Here is a 19,627-nt window from a genome sequence, read left to right on the forward strand (position 1 = left end):
TGAAGGGGAGATATTTGTGCTAGTTATCTAAAATGTTGCTATGAACATGAAAGTGGTCAGCTATTTTCCATTTACAAGGAGAGAGTAACCTATGAACATACAGTAGCAGTAAGGCTTATGTTAAATATCAAGAGAACTTTCTTACCATGCAGTTAGGTACTGCATCAGGAGATGGATGGATTTTCATCATGGGAAGTTAAGATGATTGCTCCTGGCTTGAGACCAGTGGTTGGTCTACATTTCCTTTTGTGTCTGGCATCTTTACAGTTTGTTTCTTCCTAGCACATACCTTGATTTTTAAAGCAATTCAGTTTGTGCCACATTCAAATTCCAGCTGCAAGCTCTTTGTTTTGTTGGCCATATGCTTTCAAGTGCAGAGCAGTGTGCTGTGCTTGACAAGCAGGAAGGCTCCAGGGACATCCTGCTGGGACAGAGAAGAAATACTGGGAAGGTGAATGAACAGGGAAGGAGCAATATATTATCTCTGTGGCTTGGTGGCAGTGCTACAAATACCACCAACACAGAGCCCATTCCTCAGTGCCGCTACGCCCAGCTGATCTCGAGCTGAGTGTGCGAGCTCAGTGCAAGGGTACTGCGTAACTTTTGTATTTATGGTATTGTGGCCACTGCTAGGGTTCAATGAGAATTTCGGTGTGGGAGAAGATGCCATGAACAGATGGAAAGGCAGCAGTAATCCACAGACATATTGACAAGGCATGCAGGCCAACTGGGTGCTGACCAAGACCAGCTGTCCCTTCTTTTTCATCTAGGGTATTTGAGAGGAAAAAAGAGGCAGAGTTTCAAGTAACACTCCCAGCCCATAAGTTTCTGCTTGGTGTTGATATAGTGTGACTCTTTTTTCACAGCCTGTCTTATCCATGACAAGGATGGCATCTTCACTACCTTAGAAGCATCACCATTCACAGTCTGCACCAGGAGGCAGCAAACTCCTCTTTCTTTTAGGTATTGTATCTGTACAGGCAAGCCTGTCTAGAGGAGAAAAATGTGAGCTTGATGGAGATGATTTGAAAGGTGCCTGCTTTTCCCTAGCCATGGTAAATCCTCAGCTGTTTTGGGACTGTAGGGTTATTGGACAGAGATCACACCTTCGTATGTGCCTTTTGCATGTTGCTGCCTAATGTCTCCCAGGATCTGATACAATTACTTACAAAACACATATAAGAGTATATGGTAAAGAGATATCTGAGTTTTGCCATCTAGCTCCCCAAACTTCATGGAGGTGTGGGGAGGCGGGTGTATGCTCTAGGTCTTTGAAAAGATGTGACAGTTTCCAACTGCTCAAACACTACAGTGCCATAAATCACTCAGAGTTGCCATAAACCACTTATCACCTCAAAGGTACATCCTCAATATTCATTTTCAAAATACATCTCTATAAAAAACAGAGCAGTGTCAGCCAGTTTTTTCTGCATGGTAAGGGCCAACCCAGAATTAAATATTATGTTATCAAATCTCGCCAAGACAAGAAACTTTCCTATCTGCGGGTTCACAATATGAGGTGTCACCTGGCTGCCTTGAAAGAGAGCTTGAGAGCCTTGTCATATAATACCCACTTACCATGGTGATTGCAAGCTGTCTCAGTGTCTGCTGTCAGCCCAGATCCGGTTTTGAACAGTGAGATAGAAGATAACAGACTCATGCAGCGCTGATTTAGTGTTCAGGTAGGCAGGATCATGCTTGCTGAGAAGTTTGCTTGCATCTAGCAGCGCTGATTTAAGTCCATGCTTGGTTCTGCCAAAACTATTCATTCTGTCAATAAAGCCTCAAGTAGGTCTGAAACATAAAGATGCGTGAGGTTCCTTTATGATTTCAAGAGAATCTGGAGCAGAATCTTTGACTTCTCAAGGACAAAAACCAAGCTAAACCAAGCCAAACCAAACCAAGATACAAATCATCAACTTGAGGTCCTCAGAAAAAAATCACATAATGGTGAAAGAAAACATGTTCTTCATTAAGAGCTCCATAGAGTAACCTGAAACTGTTCCTCTTTTGAGGGCATTTCAGTAAGTTGCTCTTTGAGACCCAAAGAAAAATTTGTATGCCTCAACACTCGTCTGCTTGGGTTCTTTTTTACTGTATCATGTAGTCTACTAAAAGATACATCTCCTTACAAGCTCACTTGACTTTTGCTAGGACACTGGTGCTACAACAACATTACCTCATTAATGTAACATTACATGACAAACAAAAGATGGAATAAAACATTCAACTCTCTTCATATGAAGACCAAGGGTCAAGTAGCCTTTTTCAACCATACAGCTTTTAACTTTCATCTCTTTATACCCAGGGCCTACTCAAAATATAAGCAAACTGAGTAGGTACCCGTGCACAAGGAGAGATCAGGGGCTTCTGATACAAGTTATGTGAACACAGGGGAGGGCTGGCAAACAGCATGAGAATGGTCCTCTTTAATATTATCCAAAAAGGCAAATTTAAAAGAAGATTAAGAGTTTGCATTTCTGCTAATATTCTTGTAAGCTGGTGGGGAGAACAGGGAGGGACATTGAGGGGATGGGTTCTGCATGAATTTGTCTAGGTTGAAAAGCAAATAAACACTTTAATTTTTGTGTAACTATATTGCCCCTGAGGGTTGTCTCTGGACATCATGTTTTGCTCAGCCCCATGAACCTTTGCCACTTGAACAAATGCTGTAGTTGTGAGATGTTGTGGAGGGCTGTGAGCCCTTGGCACAAGAGCCCTCTGCACTCCCTTGGAGGAGAGAGGCCTGAGGGCAAAAAGGCTTTCCCCAGAGATAAGCAACCTTCCTCTGGGTCATGGTGACAAAATGAACCACCCCCAGCATGCCTTGTTTCTATATGGTGACAGCCTGTACCCAGTTGGCTAGTTGGTTTCTACCCCACCCCTTGCTTTTCTCATAAAAAGCCCCTGTTTCTGCCCCTGAGCAGGGAGATTTTGTCCCTGGCCTTCCCTTCATGGGGGCTGCTGGACTATAAAAGCTGCCTCTGTGGAATTGCCATACGAGGCTCCTGTCGCTCTGTCCCCAAGTTCACCTTGGGTGATTTCACAAAGAGCTGATTCACAAGAGCTGGAATCAGTTGTAGCTGAGAAGTTTCTACACTTGTTGAAATCCCCTGCTGCCCAGGGAGGCCTGCCACTGCCCCTGGAAGAGCTGCTCTTTGCAGGACGCTCTCTCTAGGAAGGTCGCGGCACCCCGGTGCTGACCAGCATCGGACCCCCTGTGCTAAGATGTCACCTGGAATGTGGCTCAGTGCCAACAAGAAGGTCACTGGCACAGGTTTCAGATGTGTTTGCTGTCAGCAGATGTTTGGTGAGAGCATTGATTTCTATCCATACCTGTGCCTGCAGGACCTCCTCTGAGCAGGTTGCTTGTACATCCATTTCCTGCCTCTTCCAGTCCTCATCACCAAAGCCACGTCACAGAAGGATAATTAAATCTTTTCCGTTCTGGACTCAGCTCTGCACTTCAAACTTACTTCGCCTTGTGTATAACAGGTTTATTTTCATCTAAAACAAAAATATTTAGTTTTGTGATGGCTTCCATCAAGCTGTGCTTAGCCCTGTTCACTCTGCACATCCACCTCACACTGTGTCACACCATGTCATGCCTGCCTCACCCTGCTCTTTCCCTACATGGCATTTCAGAGCTCTCGGAGGCAGGTGTGACACCTTGCTCATACCAACCACCCATGACCACAGAGGTCCAAATGGGCATTTGCAGCTCTTTTTTTCCAGGAATCTGTCACTGGTTACTATAGTGATAAACAAGTTGGCTTATTAGGAAAAGGAACAAAGAGCAGAGAAAATTATTTCAAAATGGCCTACTTGCATAGATAAACATTCAATCTCACTCCTCATTTTCATCTTGGCCAGCTGGTTTCCTGTTTCTGGAGCAGCAGGGACACTGTATATGTTATATGAGCAAGTCCAGCCCAGTCTCCACTGCCTGTGTTTTCTGACACACAGTGTCCTCTGTGAGGGCTTGGGGCTTCGTCTTCTGAGTTGGATGATTAAACTTCTCAGGGGCTTCCATATCTGGATAGTATAGGAAAATGTGCTTTCTTAGAAAAACTGTTAGGAGGTCTAATGAGGCTGAAATAAGTCTAAAGGAGCAGAAATGGACAGAAGAAATTATGCTTTTGACATATCCTGTGCTGGGGATTCATTTTTTTACCCCTTGCTGATGGCAAGATACCTCTGTGCAGACACTTAGGGTGGTGACCTGTGCCTGTCAGATGGCAGAACATCACTTTCTCTGTAGGATACCTGGCTTACACATTGGTCTTTTGAGCCTTAACTAACGTATAATAAATCTGTTCTCATTTGAATCCCTGGAAACACAGTGAGTCCACTGAGATCAGGCTTGTGCCCCTGAGTGTGCAGTACACAGTGGATGTTCTCTGACACTCCCATGGGATGCAGCCTCAATGCGCTTTTTTTGGCTAATTACACATTTTGATTGACTGAGCGATGCCAAAAGGTGTAACTGCAAACACTAGAAACTACACTGCCTATATTTCATTCAGACAGGCAGGCTATGCTTTTGCCTGCTGTGATTTGAGTCACCTGGCATCTGGATTTACCCATCACAGAAACCAAGTTGATGAGCCCCCTTTGCATGCCAGAGATAATTACCCACCTCCAGTCACCACCAGTCACTGCTTTTGAAAGAAAAACATGAAACAGCCCAAAGAAATTAACCATCCTTGGGTTAAATCTATTCAATTACAGCAATGTGAAATAGAAACTATTTCTCTGCAGTGTTTTATCCACTAGTTGAAAATAATTGCACATTTTTATGTTTCTCCAACTGATTTTGCCTCTGCTTCCCACGGGACTGTAATAGTTCTATCAGCTGCAGAATCTATGAAACAATAAATTTTAATAGCTTTATTTCAAATGCTATCTTATAACTCATACCAACTTTCCAATAATTGGAAAAAAAACCCCCAAAACAACACAGTTTTTAATGTACCTAGCTTTAGTGAATCCTGATGTTCAGAAACTGGGGAAATTTAAATGGAGCAAGCAAAAGGCTTGGCCAGCTTGTCCCCTCCTAGGCATGTCCAGCTGAGAGGCTGGATGGGAGTGCTGGGTTGCAGCAGAAGTGTCCAGAGAGAGCTGCCTGATGGGTGGGTGACCCCGAGTCAGGAGGGGGAGAAAAGCAAGAAGAGCTGAATTGTTTTAAGACTGGGGAACAGTACATCTATTGCACAGCTAAGGCGACTCTGCTGCCACATCTATCCTTTTCTACACATACTGGAAAGACTGAAAGCAATGAAGAAGAAAGGAGCCAGGGCACACAGTTGCTGGCTAGCATTACACAACCCTTTGTGACTGCATCCAGACAGCATCTGCTGTGTGCTCCTGTTTGAAACAAGCCTCTGTGGGCCTGTAGAGAATGTTCTTAGGGATGGGATTTCTTTGTATGTGTGTGCATATCCACACTTGCACACACAGGCTGCTTTCTAGGACTGTGTCAAGCATTCTCCTGCCAGAGTCAGGCATCCTCCGCTGGTAAGAAGCACAAGAAACTGAAGTAGAGGTAGCTTTTTTTGAAAACAAATGAAAAATTGGATGCCAACTCCTGACACATCTCTGAAAAAAATCTTTGGAGAATGGGGGCAGCAATCACAACACCATAATAGATGAGCCAAGCCATAAACTACTGCAAACGAACAATTCTGGACCAGATCCTAAAGAGGAATGCCTGCCCACACACTCTGATACTACCCAGAATATGCACTGTGCTGCATACTATGTGTGAAACCATAGGAACAGCCTGAGTCACACAGTGATTGGTACCATCCATCACAAGTTAGAAACTAGTCCTTTGTTTCAGAGTTGCACCTGAGGCCTCAAATCAAATGTGACAAGTTTTATAATAACCAGTGCTAAGGTGTTCAGCTGAAAAGACTATCTCTGTAGACAGTTTGTCCCCACAAATGGAGTGGTTATTTGACTGGGTTCTTCCAATTTCCAGAGGAAGAACATTCTGCTTTGCTTATCAAGAAGCAACAATTTAATAAATAGCAGTTGGTTTGTATGTAGTGCCTTCATTATCTTTTACCATTCCATCTAAAATAAGCTACACATGAAGCTAACAGAAAATGCTGCTGCATTATTTGACATCACACCTGATGTATCTGGCTCATGACCTCCGAGCCTGTTCTGTGGCACCTGAAAACATTACAATGGTTCTGAGGGGAAAATGTAGTTGTTGCAATTTGTTATCAAATCACCATGTGTCTCATATTGTTGCTACATCAACCGTGATAGGAGTAAAGGCAGTAAATATTTGTTACCAAGCGTAGAGAAACACACAGTTACCAGCTTTCAGGAACACAATTAAAGAGGTGGAAGATCCCCACAGAGTTCATCGGGATACCTCCCTGGTGCTTACTGTTTGGGCTCCTTCCTAAACTGCTGCAATTATGTTCAGCTATTCTTATTGCTGCCTTTACTAAGGTCTTATAGCCATCAACTATCAAGTATCCTCTACAGGCTCTGAATACAACATACAAGTTAACTAAAGGTAGTATTTTTGGATGAAAGGTAATATAAAGGGAAAAACAGTACTTTTAAAATATTTTAATATATTTGGATATAAAGAATGCCAATTAAACACATCCATTTGTAACCCTCAGTTTCTAGGTTCTGCCCCAATAAGTTTTTAAGAATCCTGACATGGTATCATAGCATATCTAGGAGTGGCAAGCTTAGAATTAACTTTTCCAAATGATTGCTGACTTTCAAATGAGAACAAGCAATGTCTTCTTGGTATGTTGCTTTGGTACACATGTTTGCATTATTTGAATGAATTATCTCTGTAAATAGAATTGTACTGGAAATGAGAAAACAATGGTGTGCTCAGTCACTGGAGAGACACAGTTTAGGTGATTGTCCTCTAGATAAACTGCATCAGCATAAAACTAGCAACTGTAATTTTGTGTCTGAGATGTTCTTGATTTGAATATATCGAACTGTTTATGCTCACTCCATTCCTCCATATTATTTCATTAATCACATAACAACCCTTCCACTCCTCCACTAAACATGCTAGCTCTAATTAGCTCTCTGCTACACAGATGTTTCTTCATTTAGACGTTCAGTGCCTGGCCAGGTGTCACCCTCACTTTCTCATGAATTTCAGCTTACATTACATCCCTTCGATGTCCTATCTGTGTGTGTCCTTTCGAATAACAAATTGATTGGGGATAGATATGAATGATAGATAGACATAGTGTCCACATTATCTACATTTGTTATACTCATGCAAATGTGAAGGATGATTATAAAACAGGAACGAAAGCAGTAGTGTAAACCCAGGAGGCTGGTGTGCATGCATCCCTGATTTCTGCAAGCCATGCTATTCCTACCAAAAAGTCAAAGTATCAGTGACGAATCATTCTATTTCTTATCTCAAATAGCTCGGAAGCCAGTAAGAACGTCATTCGATCTCTACATTTTAATCAGAGAGCCGTGGAGAATTCAGTAATTTGCAAACACTGCTGCTGCGCTTCTGTGTTCTTGTGCAGCATGAAGTTTTAAAAGCATAATTCGAGCTGTGCGGAAGTGTTTAGTTAAGACACCAGGGAGTGCTGAAAAATGCATCAGAAACTTCCCTGGGAGGAAACGGTTTGTAAGAGGTTTTAGATGTGCATTTCGTGTGTGTTGCAGCATCTGATGAATGCCTTTTTATCAAAATAAAGACAAGTGGATTATTACGAAATTGTGATAGACGTATGCTTTGTAAGAAGGACCTCTCAAGTCCATACGATCTCCGGGGAAGATGCACGCCCAAACAACGGGGAGACGCGGTCCAGGGAGTGCGGGCTCGCAGGGCGGCGCGGGAGGTGCGGGGCGGGGACCGACACCGACTGACGGGCACCGAGGGGAGCCGCGGAGAACCGCCGCCTTATTTACAACCTCTCACTTCGGCCGGGGTCGAAAATATTCCCTCCTTTAAAAAAAAAAATCAAACCGAAGCAGAAACGAGGCGACCGGCTCTCCGCTGCTCCGAGGGGTAAGTACTGGGGCACGGACCCCTCCGCCTACCCCAGCCCTGCCCGGCCCGTCGGACGGCCGGCGTTGTCCCGGGCAAGGCGTCCCGGCCGCCGGACGAAGTTGTCGCCGGCCACGGAGAGAAGGAGAACCCCGTCCCCATCCGAGTCCCCCTCCCTGCCGGCCGGACCCCGGCGCCGCGCCCGAGGGCGCCGAGTGCGGGGCTCCCGGAGCCGCCGCCGCCCTCTCCCCGCGGCGCCCGGGGCCGGCAGCCGGAGCGGGGCGGGGCGGGGCGGGAGCCCCCCCGGCCCCCGCCCGCGGGGACCCTCCCTCCCGCCTTCCCGCCCGCCCTCCCCTCCCCGCCCCCGCGCACCGCCAGAGCCGCCCGGGGAAGCGGAGGAGAAGGAGCGTCTCCCCAGAGCCCCCCGCCGAGCCCCGGTCCGGCGATGCCGAGGGTGAAGCGGGAGGAGGAAGAGGAGGAGGAAGGGCGGCCGCTCGCGGAATAGAGGCGCTGCGAGAGCTGCCCCGCCGGGCTACCGCAGGCACCGCGGGGCTCCCCGACCCAACCCGCCGGCGGCCCCGCGCCCGCGGGAGGGAGGGAGCGCCCGGCGCCCGCCCCGGCCGCCGCCGCCGCCCGGGCGCCCCGCGGAGCAGCGCGGTGGGGCAGCCCCGCCGCTCCCGTCTATGGGGCGGCGCTGAGCGGCGGCGCGGCGGGAGGGCGCCGGGGGCAGCATGAAGTCCCTGCTCTTCAGCCGCTTCCTTCTGCTGCTGCCCTGGGTGCTCATCGTCATCATCGTGCTGGACATCGACAGCAGCCGGGCGCCGCTGCCCGCGCTGTCCCCCCGCGGCGGGGCCGAGGGCGGTAGCGGCGGGGCGCGGCCGCCCGCCCCGCGGCGGCGGCCCGAGGCGGGGCTGCCCACCATCTATGCCATCACGCCCACCTACAGCCGCCCGGTGCAGAAGGCCGAGCTCACCCGCCTGGCCAACACCTTCCGGCAGGTGTCGCGGCTCCACTGGATCCTGGTGGAGGACGCGGCGGCGCGCAGCGAGCTGGTGACCCGCTTCGTGGCGGGCGCCGGGCTGCCCTGCACGCACCTCCACGTCCCCACGCCGCGCCGCTACAAGCGCCCGGGGCTGCCCCGCGCCACCGAGCAGCGCAACGCCGGCCTGGCCTGGCTGCGGCAGCGGCACCAGCACCTGCCGCCCCCGCAGCCCGGGGTGCTCTTCTTCGCCGACGACGACAACACCTACAGCCTGGAGCTGTTCCAGGAGGTGCGTGCGGGATGGGGGGTGCGCGGCCGCCACGCTACACCGCTCCCCGCCGCTTCTCGCCGCTCCCCTCAGGCTCTGCCTTTTCCCCTGCTCAGGCTCCCGCGCGGGGCTGTGTCCCATCCCCGCTTTGCGGCGCGCTCGGTGCCCCTTACCTAAAAAGTCCGGGCACGGGTAAGTCAAGCCCGCTCCCCGCCCGGAGACCTTGCAGCGCCCGTCCCCGGGCTCCCCGGGGCTGCCTCTGTGTGACCACCGCTCTCCTGATTTTAAGTTTCTTGTCCCTCTTCGCCATACTCCCGCAACTTTTTACTGCTGTTTTCTCACTTTCCTGCGGAGCGAGGCAAGTTTAAGGTTTATATAAGGGATCCTGTGTTTTTGTTAAAACTGGGTTGAAAAGTGCTCTTTGATAGTTGGTTTTTTTTTTTTTTTTTTATGCTGCATCCCTCTCCCTGTAGGGCAAACTCGCATCAGGAGTCGCCATCCTTCACAGTTTTTTCCTTGGCACTAATGAGTTAATCCAGAGCCGTCTTCTTCACGTGGAGTTGCCTTTTTTGAAGCCTTTCGCTCTTAAAAGCAGCAAATCACTTGTGTAACGGCTTGAACACCCTTTCAAGTCTCTTTTGTGAAGGGACCTGTTTTCGTCTTTATTGCCTCCCTTTGGTGAAGGGCTTTGTTTCATTTTGGTGGGAATTGGCAAGTGCTCGGGGCAGAGGGTATCCAGCTTTCTTTCTGGGTTCCCCTGGCAGGAAGGAGGGTGTTTAATAAGTGGACATAAAACAGTAGAAGAAAGATCATGTACGTCTTCTGTGACAGCCAGGAGAGTAACCTTGGCAGGGAAATGAGGGAGGGAAACAGAAAAGTAAGTTGGCAGCACAGGACTTCAGACATGCTGCGGTCTGTGTGTTCTGCTGCTGGACAGAACTGTAGTTCGAGGTGTGCACCCATCTGGCTGCCGAGCAGAGCTCTTCCTCGCGTGCTTTACAGTCAGTGAGTTAAAGTGAACGTGGTACACAGAAATGTGAGCACATGCAATTCCCTAGAGAAAGCTGGTTTAGAAATGCTTGGGTTCGTTTGTGTTTAGGTTCATAATGCATCCCTTTTCATTTCCAGTGTGTGGGCAGGTGGAGGGTCCCCATTCAGCAGGGATGCCCTACTTCTTTTGCCCACTTGGCATTCAGCATCGAAGCTGCTAATTTAAGGACCTTTGCCTAGAGGCTAAACCTTTGTTGCAATTGATTTTTAAAAATTCTGATAGCTGTGCTCAGTGCATTATGATGTGGAGCAATTCCACGTACCCCTCTTTGATGTTATGGGAATGCTCACATGTGTATTTGTAGAAATAAGGCTAATTTGACTGAATCTTAGGGATTCTGTTAATTGAAACAGAAAATAGACTTTGGCACAATGAGTAATATGGGGCAAAAGATATTTGGAGATAAATACCTACTGTTCATTTGTTTGTATTTCTTTTGCCTTTTTGTTGTTGAGTACCAACATTAGGGAGAAGCTAAAGGAATAGAGTTGGCAGGTGTTTCTCTTGAGGGCTCCACAGCTACTGAAAAGGAGTCCAGTCACATTTATTCTTTTAATTTCTATCGTTATTCTACTAAGTGCTGTGAATTATGAAACAGAAAGGTACAAATTACCTCTCTAATTAGCTAGGAAATCAGGAAAGCAAAGGGATAAAGCTGTCCAAAGGGTTAACCTTGAAAACTGCAAGCACAAGAGGCAACCTGTGTTTTCTCTTGCTAACAAGAATTGCAACCTCTAGCATGAGTCTCTGCAGCCCTAAGAGTTCCCTTTCCCCTGTGTTCAGCTGCTGGGAAAGAGCTGTTTGTTCGGAGCCTGGTGTTTGCAGGCAGACACATACATGAATGAGTTTTCCCTGAGAAATGGGGTGCTTGGAAAGCTCAGTTACAGGAGCAGAGAAGGAGTTTTTGCTTCAGTTGCCGCTGCAAGTTCCTGTGACTCTTTTTTGGGGTCACTAACGAGCTTTTGGCAGGGTCTCTGGGATGCCACTGGTGCTATCATGGGGAATGCCTTGCCAACCTGGCAAAGTTAATGAAGTCCATTGGCAGGCTTTGCCAACGGGATGTGCCTTTACATGTGGGAAGTTACATTTAGAGGGAGCCAGGAGCCTGACTTTTCAGTCGAGGCACTGCTAGAGGGCTGGTTGCTTTTTGACTCGATAAAGGAAAATCTATGTATTCATGGATTCTGGCTTGACAGCTCTGTGATAAATCCTGATCTCTCCTTCAGGAATTGATTGATTTATGAGTGTAAATTATACTTGTCTTCTCCAAGCATGAAGAGAACAGCTTCAGAACGTGTTGTTTGCAGATGAATTTGGTAGTAATCCCTGTTATGAAAATGGTGGTAACTATACCTGAGAGGGAGTGTTTTCAGTTTGTTGTCCGCCAGGAACAATTCTTCAGACCTGCAGTTGCTTAATCCCGAAGGAAGTCTGATAAACTGCAGCTGCTCATTAGGAGGGAGTAGCTTAAATGTTGGAGGATGAGACAGGAGCTCGGAATTCTCATCCTACCACCATCCCGTGCTGGTTGTGTGACTTCCAGCATGTCACTGACATGGGCACGGGGGCGGGTAGGCCCCACAGTGCCAGCAGCACTGTGTGCAAGCAGGTGTGTACATTTGCTGGTTAGTGAAATAGCAGGTCTGTCCCCTTTGTAATGGCTTGCTTCTGAGCCAAAGCTGGTTTCAGTAGCAGCAGTGAGGGCCTGGGGAGATGGGAAGCAAGCGTAGTTAGGACTGCAGAGCCAGCATGAAAGAAACATTTGTGTTAGGGAAGTGTTTTGCTCAGAGGTCAAGCAAGCAGGACTGCGGAGCAGAAGGCAAGCAAGGGAACTGCACATCGGTGAAGGATTGTGTTTGAGGCAGCACTTTTGCTGTGGGTCTCCCTAGTGTCCTTACAGAAGATGGAGCCTTTTAACAAAGCAAGATCAGCAAAGGCTTTACTGTGAGTTGTAGTGTATAAACCATGAGGCCATGATCAAAAAGGAGCATGCTTTGACATGGAATGCCATGGGATACTTCTGAGAGCTTTTGATGAAGAAATTCTAATCTCTGTCCGAAGTACTTCTGCCTGGTGCTTGTAGGAATGAGTGCTTTATATTTGATGTGGAGTGAGCTGGGCCCAGTAGACCTAGGAAGAGTGTGTTTCATGGAAATCAGGAAAAAAACCCCCAGCTTACAGTAGTCTGGAAAATGTCACCTTCTGTAGTAAATCTGGAACCCTTGGGTGTTCTTTATAATTATCTTTTTTCCTAAGATCTACAATGGCATGTGGGTGGATAGGTCAGTTTTTAACTGGTGAAACTATGTTCTCAGATTCAAACTGGGCAGGGTCTAAGCCGGTTTAGTTGTCCTTTCTAGAATACGGTGGAGAGCCTGCTTTGTGTTTCTGCTGCTACAGTCTTGGCTCAGTTTAGCATTTTGTTAGGAAATGGTCACCTTCCATGGAAAGGCTGCAGGGAAAGAACCAATATGTTCAGGGATTGTTAAATTCTTTAGAGTACTAAACTGGGCTGCAGCAATGATGAACAGATATTTCCAGGAGTAGAGGCGTGGCTTTTAAATTATTCCCAACTCTTTCTGCTTGAGAGTGTAGTGGTGGTCAGGTGAAAAATCATGCTTTTACTTTAATGCCTGTGGTTCTGGAATATTGTATTTTGTCATTCATTATTTTGGGATCCAGACCTCAGAAATAATTTATGTATTTTCTGCCCAGGTGTGATCTGTTCATCTGGAGGTGTCCTTCAAAAAGAAGTCTGCTTTCTGAAAATATCTGTTATAAGTCAGCCTGCATTCATAAAAAAGCCACTGAGAGGCCTGAAATCCAAACTATTATATTTAAGATGCTTTACAAATGTTTCTACATGACTCACCATAGCTTCTATTTTTACCACAGGCTGTTCATTTTGGAGTGATTCTCTCACAGTTTCTGGTGCATTTGTGCTTCATCTTACTCCTGAATGCAAGTTATTGTAATATTGTGACTGATGCCTAGCAACTGCCAATTTCACATTTTTAAACTTCCAGAGAAGAAAACCTTAGATAAATCTGGCATTCCACTTTCAAGTAGAGATTTTAAAAACAGGATTAACCTAAGCACTGGAAACTGAAGATAGACAGCTAAGTTCCGCTTCCCTTAACTCTTCATATAATTCAGGCATTTCTATGTCTCAAGCATTTTCTCTGCTCTTTCCATATTTTGAATAGTTGGCCAAAGGCCATCCCTTCCTCGGTCCACATTTGGATATGTGTGCAAACTGGAGGAACAACGCTCTGTTGTTGATTGTGCAGACTGCCCTGAAACCTGTGAAGGTGAGGGGTGAACAGCTTAAGGAGTACAAGAAGAGGAGTAAAGGTCTTCAGTATCTGTCTGAAAGTGAGCTTGCTGCATTCAAAAATGTTTTTGAGTTTTTGAGATTCCTGTCTAGGTTATTTCTGCCACCTTTGCTTGTATTTTGTTCAGACACCAAAACTTAGATATGTTTGAAATTAAAATGCTTGAACCTAAAACCATGTTCTCCCTCCCTGGCACCCCTAGGCTTCTGGTCATTGGTGCCCAGAATTTCATGGCAATGTTTGCTGGGTGCCTAGAGCATACAAGTGTGGCAAATTCCACTGTCTTGTCTGAGTGCAAGGAGAGGATTTGCGGACTGGGTGTCCTTAGAGAAATCCACACTCTAAGGTGTGATCTGAATGCAATTGCAGCATGGAATTCAGAGTAGATCACGGCCCTAATTCTCATTTCTAAGGGGTAAAAAAACCCAACCCAAACTTCAGTAGCTTAGCAGTTAGTCCTATTGCCCACTGAGTTGTGGACCAGAATTCAATTTGCTGTAGCTTTTGCCTGCACAAGAGTGCCCTGAATATGATGGTGGAGTTGAAGCTGGAAAGGAGGTATGAGGACACAGAGCTCATCCTGCTCTCTTTAAGTTGAGGTAGTCTTTACAGGTAGCTCAAGATTCAAAGAGCCACAGATTCAGACTGAAGGAATTTCCTTGTGTCCCTGCCCTTTCCTATCAAAAGGTGTCTATGAAGATGGCAGATATTCTAATGGCTTTTAACAGCCATTTCAGTAGCCTAAAAAAAAGAATTCCTTGCTATTAAAAATAGAACAGAAATACTTGCGGCATTGCATGTCACACAGGCTTCAGTTTTCCTGTGATCATCTTTGTGAAATATTTTGAGGGGAACTCAGAAATTATAGAAGAGGTGAATATTTACTATTTATTCCAGCTTTGAATAGGGAAGGGTTAGTGTCATTTCAATAACACTTACATAACTGTCCTAATTTTTATACACTGTATTAAGCTAACTTCTGTGTATTTTTAAATGGATATATTTATGCAAAAGATTTAAAAGTAGTATAAGTGAATCTCTTTAATCTTTGAAAACATGAAAATCTTTTGTTGTATCTCTTGGAGCTGGTTGGAAAAATCAGATTTTTTGCAATGGTCTGAAAAATAACGTTCAGTAGTCTAGACAGAATTAAGTATTAGCTGGCAGTCATTAGTTATTTTCTTCAGAATAAAAAGTGATCCAAATACGAGTTAGCAGTGCATTAAATACCTTTCTAGTATATAAATGATTTAGGAGTACATGACAGATTTTAAATGCACACTGACATTTTTCTTCCACATCGACATGTAATACCTATGCTAAAGAGGCTGGATTAGAAAAGACTGGCAGAGAACGAAATACCTTAAAAATGAGAGGAAACAGAGACAAAAAAAGGGGGGGGGGGTCTATTAGAAACAGGTTTAGTGGAGAGACGCTTGGTTACAAAGTACCAAGTATGCCCTGTTTCTGCACTGACAGCAGTGATTTTACCTGTGAAACGGATACTGTTACTGTGGAATTAATTACACGGGGTCAGCAGCTCTTCAGAGACACGGTGACCACAACCCGGTAGAATGATAGGGAGTAGAATGAGACAACCAGTAAACAGAAGGGCCCAGAAGTAAAATGAGTAGCAAATGTTTTGGAAGTTGTCCCAATCCCCAGAAAGTAGCTTGTAACTGCTTTAGTTAAATTTGGTACAGTTTTCTTCTGTAGGGAAGCAATATTGACATTTGTGCCCAAGGATGCTGATATAATTTAGAAACAGTAATCATTGTACCTTATATATCAAATGCTGCTGGAGAAAAGGGGGAATTAATCTATCCTCCCTCTGCAATGTAGATTGTGTACAAATCAGCAGAGGAGGTTTAAAGCAGATGCTTGGAAAGAAAGATTTCCAGTAGGGAGGATGGTGAAGTAGATCACCTGGGAGGGCTGCAGAAGAGGCTAGATCAATGAATTACAATTTTTTTGATTTGTAGACCCCTTCTACAAGTGTTCCCATAGAGAATACCCTTTACACTCAAGTCTGCCAACAACAAATTTGCCTTTTGAAGTTCCTAACCCCTGAGCCTCACAGTTGCTGAACCACAAAAGCCACAGGCACAGGTTTTCCATGCCTCAGTACCTTCTTTGAAGTGATGGTAAGCAGGGACAGGAGCTCTGTCCAAAGCCTCAGTAAACAGGCACAACATCACTGCTGAGCTGTCTGGCTGAGTTGTAGTGCTCATGTAAGTTTTGTTGAAGCAGAATTTGGCTTTAAATGGCCTGCGAATAATGCAGAGAACTGATAGGGACCCTGGCTGTGCTTATGCATTAACCCATAAAATTTTGTCCTGAGGAAGCGTTGTAGTGAAGGAGCTCTAGATCCTGTCTTTGGTAATAATAAATCGTAATTTTGCATAGAAATCTGCTGGAGCATCACTGGGATGGGCAGGGGTGTGGGGTAGGACGGTGAGCCTGGATGTGAACCTGTAGCCTGACCAAGACTGACCACAAATCACGCAGGGGTTGAAATGATGGGGAGAAAAATGCTTACCAGGTGTGGCGCAGGTTCGCCCTTGCAGAGGGCTTTGGATCCCGAATAGAAACACATCGACATCATGCTGCAAAAACACTAGGATGGCTGTTCCAGACTGGAAGCCTTTTCCCTGTAGGAAGTACAGCCGTGTTTCCTTTTCTCTGTCATTTGCCTTCATTCCCCTTGGGCTTTTATATTTTGTTACTGTCTTGGTATCTTCCCTATCCATCAGTCCAGCACATCCCATTAAGCAGCTTTTCTTGATTGACTAATGAGATGCTAAATTTAGCAATGCTTTTATCACGGTCTTTAATAGCTCAGCTCCATTTCCTGCATTTTCACTTGCTATTCTTCAGCAGTTACTCTGTTGTTACTGTATTTATTGTTATATGTCCATCACCTCATGGCATTTTTTCGGTCAGTTGTTACTCGTCTCTCCTGTCATTTACTTGCCCACTCCTTCCCAATTCTCCTCCCCCTCCTACTTCATTCACGTTTGTTCTACCATCCTCCCCCACCCAGTACAGCACTCTCCTCCTATGCCAAGACCCCATTTCATAAATAGAGGACAAAAGCATTTCTACCTCAAGAGAGCAGTCCAAGCCAGGCAGGATGAGTCCTGCTAGTGGGGTCCTATCTCTGCTCATTAACTACAGAATTCTAACTAGGACAGACCAGATGCTTAACTTGCAGAGAGTGAAGTGTAAGTAAGTTGAATCCCATCCATGTAAGCTACCAGGACTTAAAATGCTGAGTGTTGGCACAGCGTGTGCTACCTCTGTCATTACAATGACAGATAGAAGAGTCATTTAGGAAGCTGTTTGTAAGTCCTAGGATTTTTGGCAGTTGTTTAACTCCACGGCACTATAGCTATTCAGAATTAACACATTTTTGAATCACTTTTTTGTGTCCCAATGATTAGCAGCATAAAATTCCAGGTGCAAGCTGGCCTTTTAATCCAAATAATAGCTTTTTCCCCATCATACATAAATACAGCCTTCACATATCAGTATGTTAACTGCAGTAATGCTATTCTCAGAAGATTAAAAGAAATACTCCTACTTTCATCTGCCTAGCATATCCTGAGGCTGTGAGGTATTTCAGAATTAGCATAAATACTGGTCTAGATGTGCTCTTTCAGCTTTTACTTAAAGGAATTGCTGTATTCTTATTTTGTTCTTCAAAAATGTAACCTGTGAGAATAAAGTAACCCAAGAACAAAAGTAAGAGCTCTGTAAAGGGTTACTTGCTTCTGATGTGTGGTGGCTTTACTGATGTACCTCACAGACACTGAGATTGACCCAAGATTATGAATTTAAAACTTTTTGGGTCATTTCATGCTGGTTTTATGAGGTCAGTGAGATACTTTTCATTGACAAGATTTTCCAACACACTGTGTATCACAGAGTATTAATGTAAATCCGTCTGGTTCTGCCAGCATAGGTGCTGAGACCCCTATCGACCCAGTTCAGAAGCCTTGTGTAACCTGGCTCATTTTGTGACACTGCTGCCCAAACTTTTACTGTGCACACAGGCAGGGCATGGGTGCACTGTGCTCTGGCCACTTTTTGCAGTCAGAGTGTGCCTGCCCTTGTCTTGTGGCATTTTGAGTTTAGGTACAGGCAGTTGGCACAGGGTGGCCTAAGTGCTGCAATTCTGAACACTGATAATTTGTTCAGGTATCCACACCCTCCAGGAGGTATTAATGGCACCATGTCTGTTTATCCTGTGGTATTTACTGGTGTAGCACAGTTGGGTTTATGTGGCTTAATGATGCTCTTGAAAACTTACTGGGAACTTACCTGTGTAGACATGCCCAGCAGGATGATTCCCTGTGTCCATGTCTGGTATGTTTGGATGTTAATATAAATATGCTGTTAGCAAAATAAGCAAAAGAGATGTGTCATTAAAACCAGAGCTAAAAGGTCTTCATGAGGAGATTTGGCCGTTGTCCATATCCAAATAGCGAATTGCTAACTCTGCATTTCCTATGGAGGAGTGGCAGAGATTGGAAAGTTAAGCAGGGAGAACAGTTGCAGGTAAATATGTTTATCAATAACCTTAGAAGGATTCATGGCAGTCTTTCACTGGCAATTAACCAGGCAATGGCTTGGACAGAATCCTTATCACAAGAATTCCCTATATTGCCAACTGAATACATACCCTGCTCTTAAGCACTACAGGCTGCTGCTACTGAGATGTTCTGCTTGCTACAACAGTTATTAAGGTGGAAGAGAGGAATTTTTGATAAATTTGAAGATACACAAATAATTGGAGGGAAAGAAGGTGCATGTCTCTCTTCTGTGTGTGCCTACATTTTTGTGGATTTTTAAATATGTATTTTATACCTTCCTTATGTGAAAGCTCTAAGAATCTGCTAATGTTTCTAGCTTAGAAATGTGAACCACGCTGATGTGATGTCTTTGTTTTTTTTGGTGCAGCTCCTGCAAGTCTTGATGATATGCATGATAAATCTTTCACCTTGGCAGAGAGAGAGGGAAGTGTTTAATATTTAACCAAGGTTGTCTTTTACTTCGGCATCCATCGATAGGGGACTGCAGTTACAAATATGTAAAACTGTGTTTATTTTTGCTGAGAGGAGTGCTTGGAAGGAAAAAGGGATAACTTTTCCCTAAGGAATAAGTTTCAATTACAACAAAAGACTAGACTGTTTTTAGAATAGATCAAATTAAGCCCACGTTACATTGAAATAGTTTAGTACTTGTTTAAATAGAACCATATTTAAAGCACAATAGTTAGAACAGTGGCTTTTGAACCAATGTGGTTAAACTGTGCAAGTTGTTGTGTCTGTGCACTTGCCTGCTCAAGTTCTCACACCAGACCATCTGATTTTCCCACGGGGAGCAGTGTGTCAAGGTTTGTGTCATCCTGTTTACTGAAGAAAATGGACCACTGAACCAGTTATCTGCAGTCACTGAATCAGACTCATAATCTTTAGGGCTAGAAAAGACCTCCAAGATCCAGTCCAGCCTTTGCCTGAACACCACATCAATTAAACCATAGCACTAAGCGCCACATCCAGTTTACTGAACACTTCCAGGGATGGTTACTCCATCACTTCTCTGGGCAACCCATTCCAATGCCTTCCCTTTCAGTGAAGAATTTTTTCCTGATGCCAACCTGAACCTTTTCTGGCACAGCCTGAGGCTGTTTCCTAATGTTACCTGGGAGAAGAAGCCAACCCCCACCTGGCTCCAACCTCCTATCAGGCAGTTGTAGAGTGGAAAGATCCCCCCCCAAAGCCTCCTTTCCTCCAGGCTAAACACCCCAAACTCCCTCAGCTGCTCAGCTTACAGGATTCACTTTCCAGACCCTACCCCAGCTTCGTTGCCCTTCTTTGGACATGTTCCAGCACCTCAGTGCCTTTCTTGAAGTGACTCCCAGTCATGCACACTTCTTGCTACAGTCATTTCTTCATACCTATAGCTTCCTCTACGTTAGATA

General features: G+C 45.4%; 1 protein-coding gene and 1 long non-coding RNA gene across 2 annotated transcripts in view; one reads left to right on the top strand and one right to left on the bottom strand.

Annotated features, from left to right (window-relative positions):
• On the bottom strand, nt 1–16,376 carry LOC109144661. The gene is made up of 3 exons (XR_002045545.3): nt 16,181–16,376; nt 1,579–1,794; nt 1–421 (listed from the first exon to the last, which is right to left on the bottom strand). It is a non-coding gene; the product is annotated as an uncharacterized LOC109144661 (long non-coding RNA).
• Nucleotides 8,642–19,627, top strand: part of B3GAT2 (beta-1,3-glucuronyltransferase 2) — a 19,077-nt gene continuing 8,091 nt past the window's right edge. The window contains exon 1 of the mRNA XM_039567985.1: nt 8,642–9,276. Within this exon, the coding sequence (XP_039423919.1) occupies nt 8,737–9,276 (540 nt within the window). The 5' untranslated portion in view covers nt 8,642–8,736. The remainder of the gene's footprint in view (nt 9,277–19,627) is intronic.

The sequence above is a fragment of the Corvus cornix genome, chromosome 3 (assembly GCF_000738735.6).
Source record: "Corvus cornix cornix isolate S_Up_H32 chromosome 3, ASM73873v5, whole genome shotgun sequence".
NCBI classification, from domain to species: domain Eukaryota; kingdom Metazoa; phylum Chordata; class Aves; order Passeriformes; family Corvidae; genus Corvus; species Corvus cornix.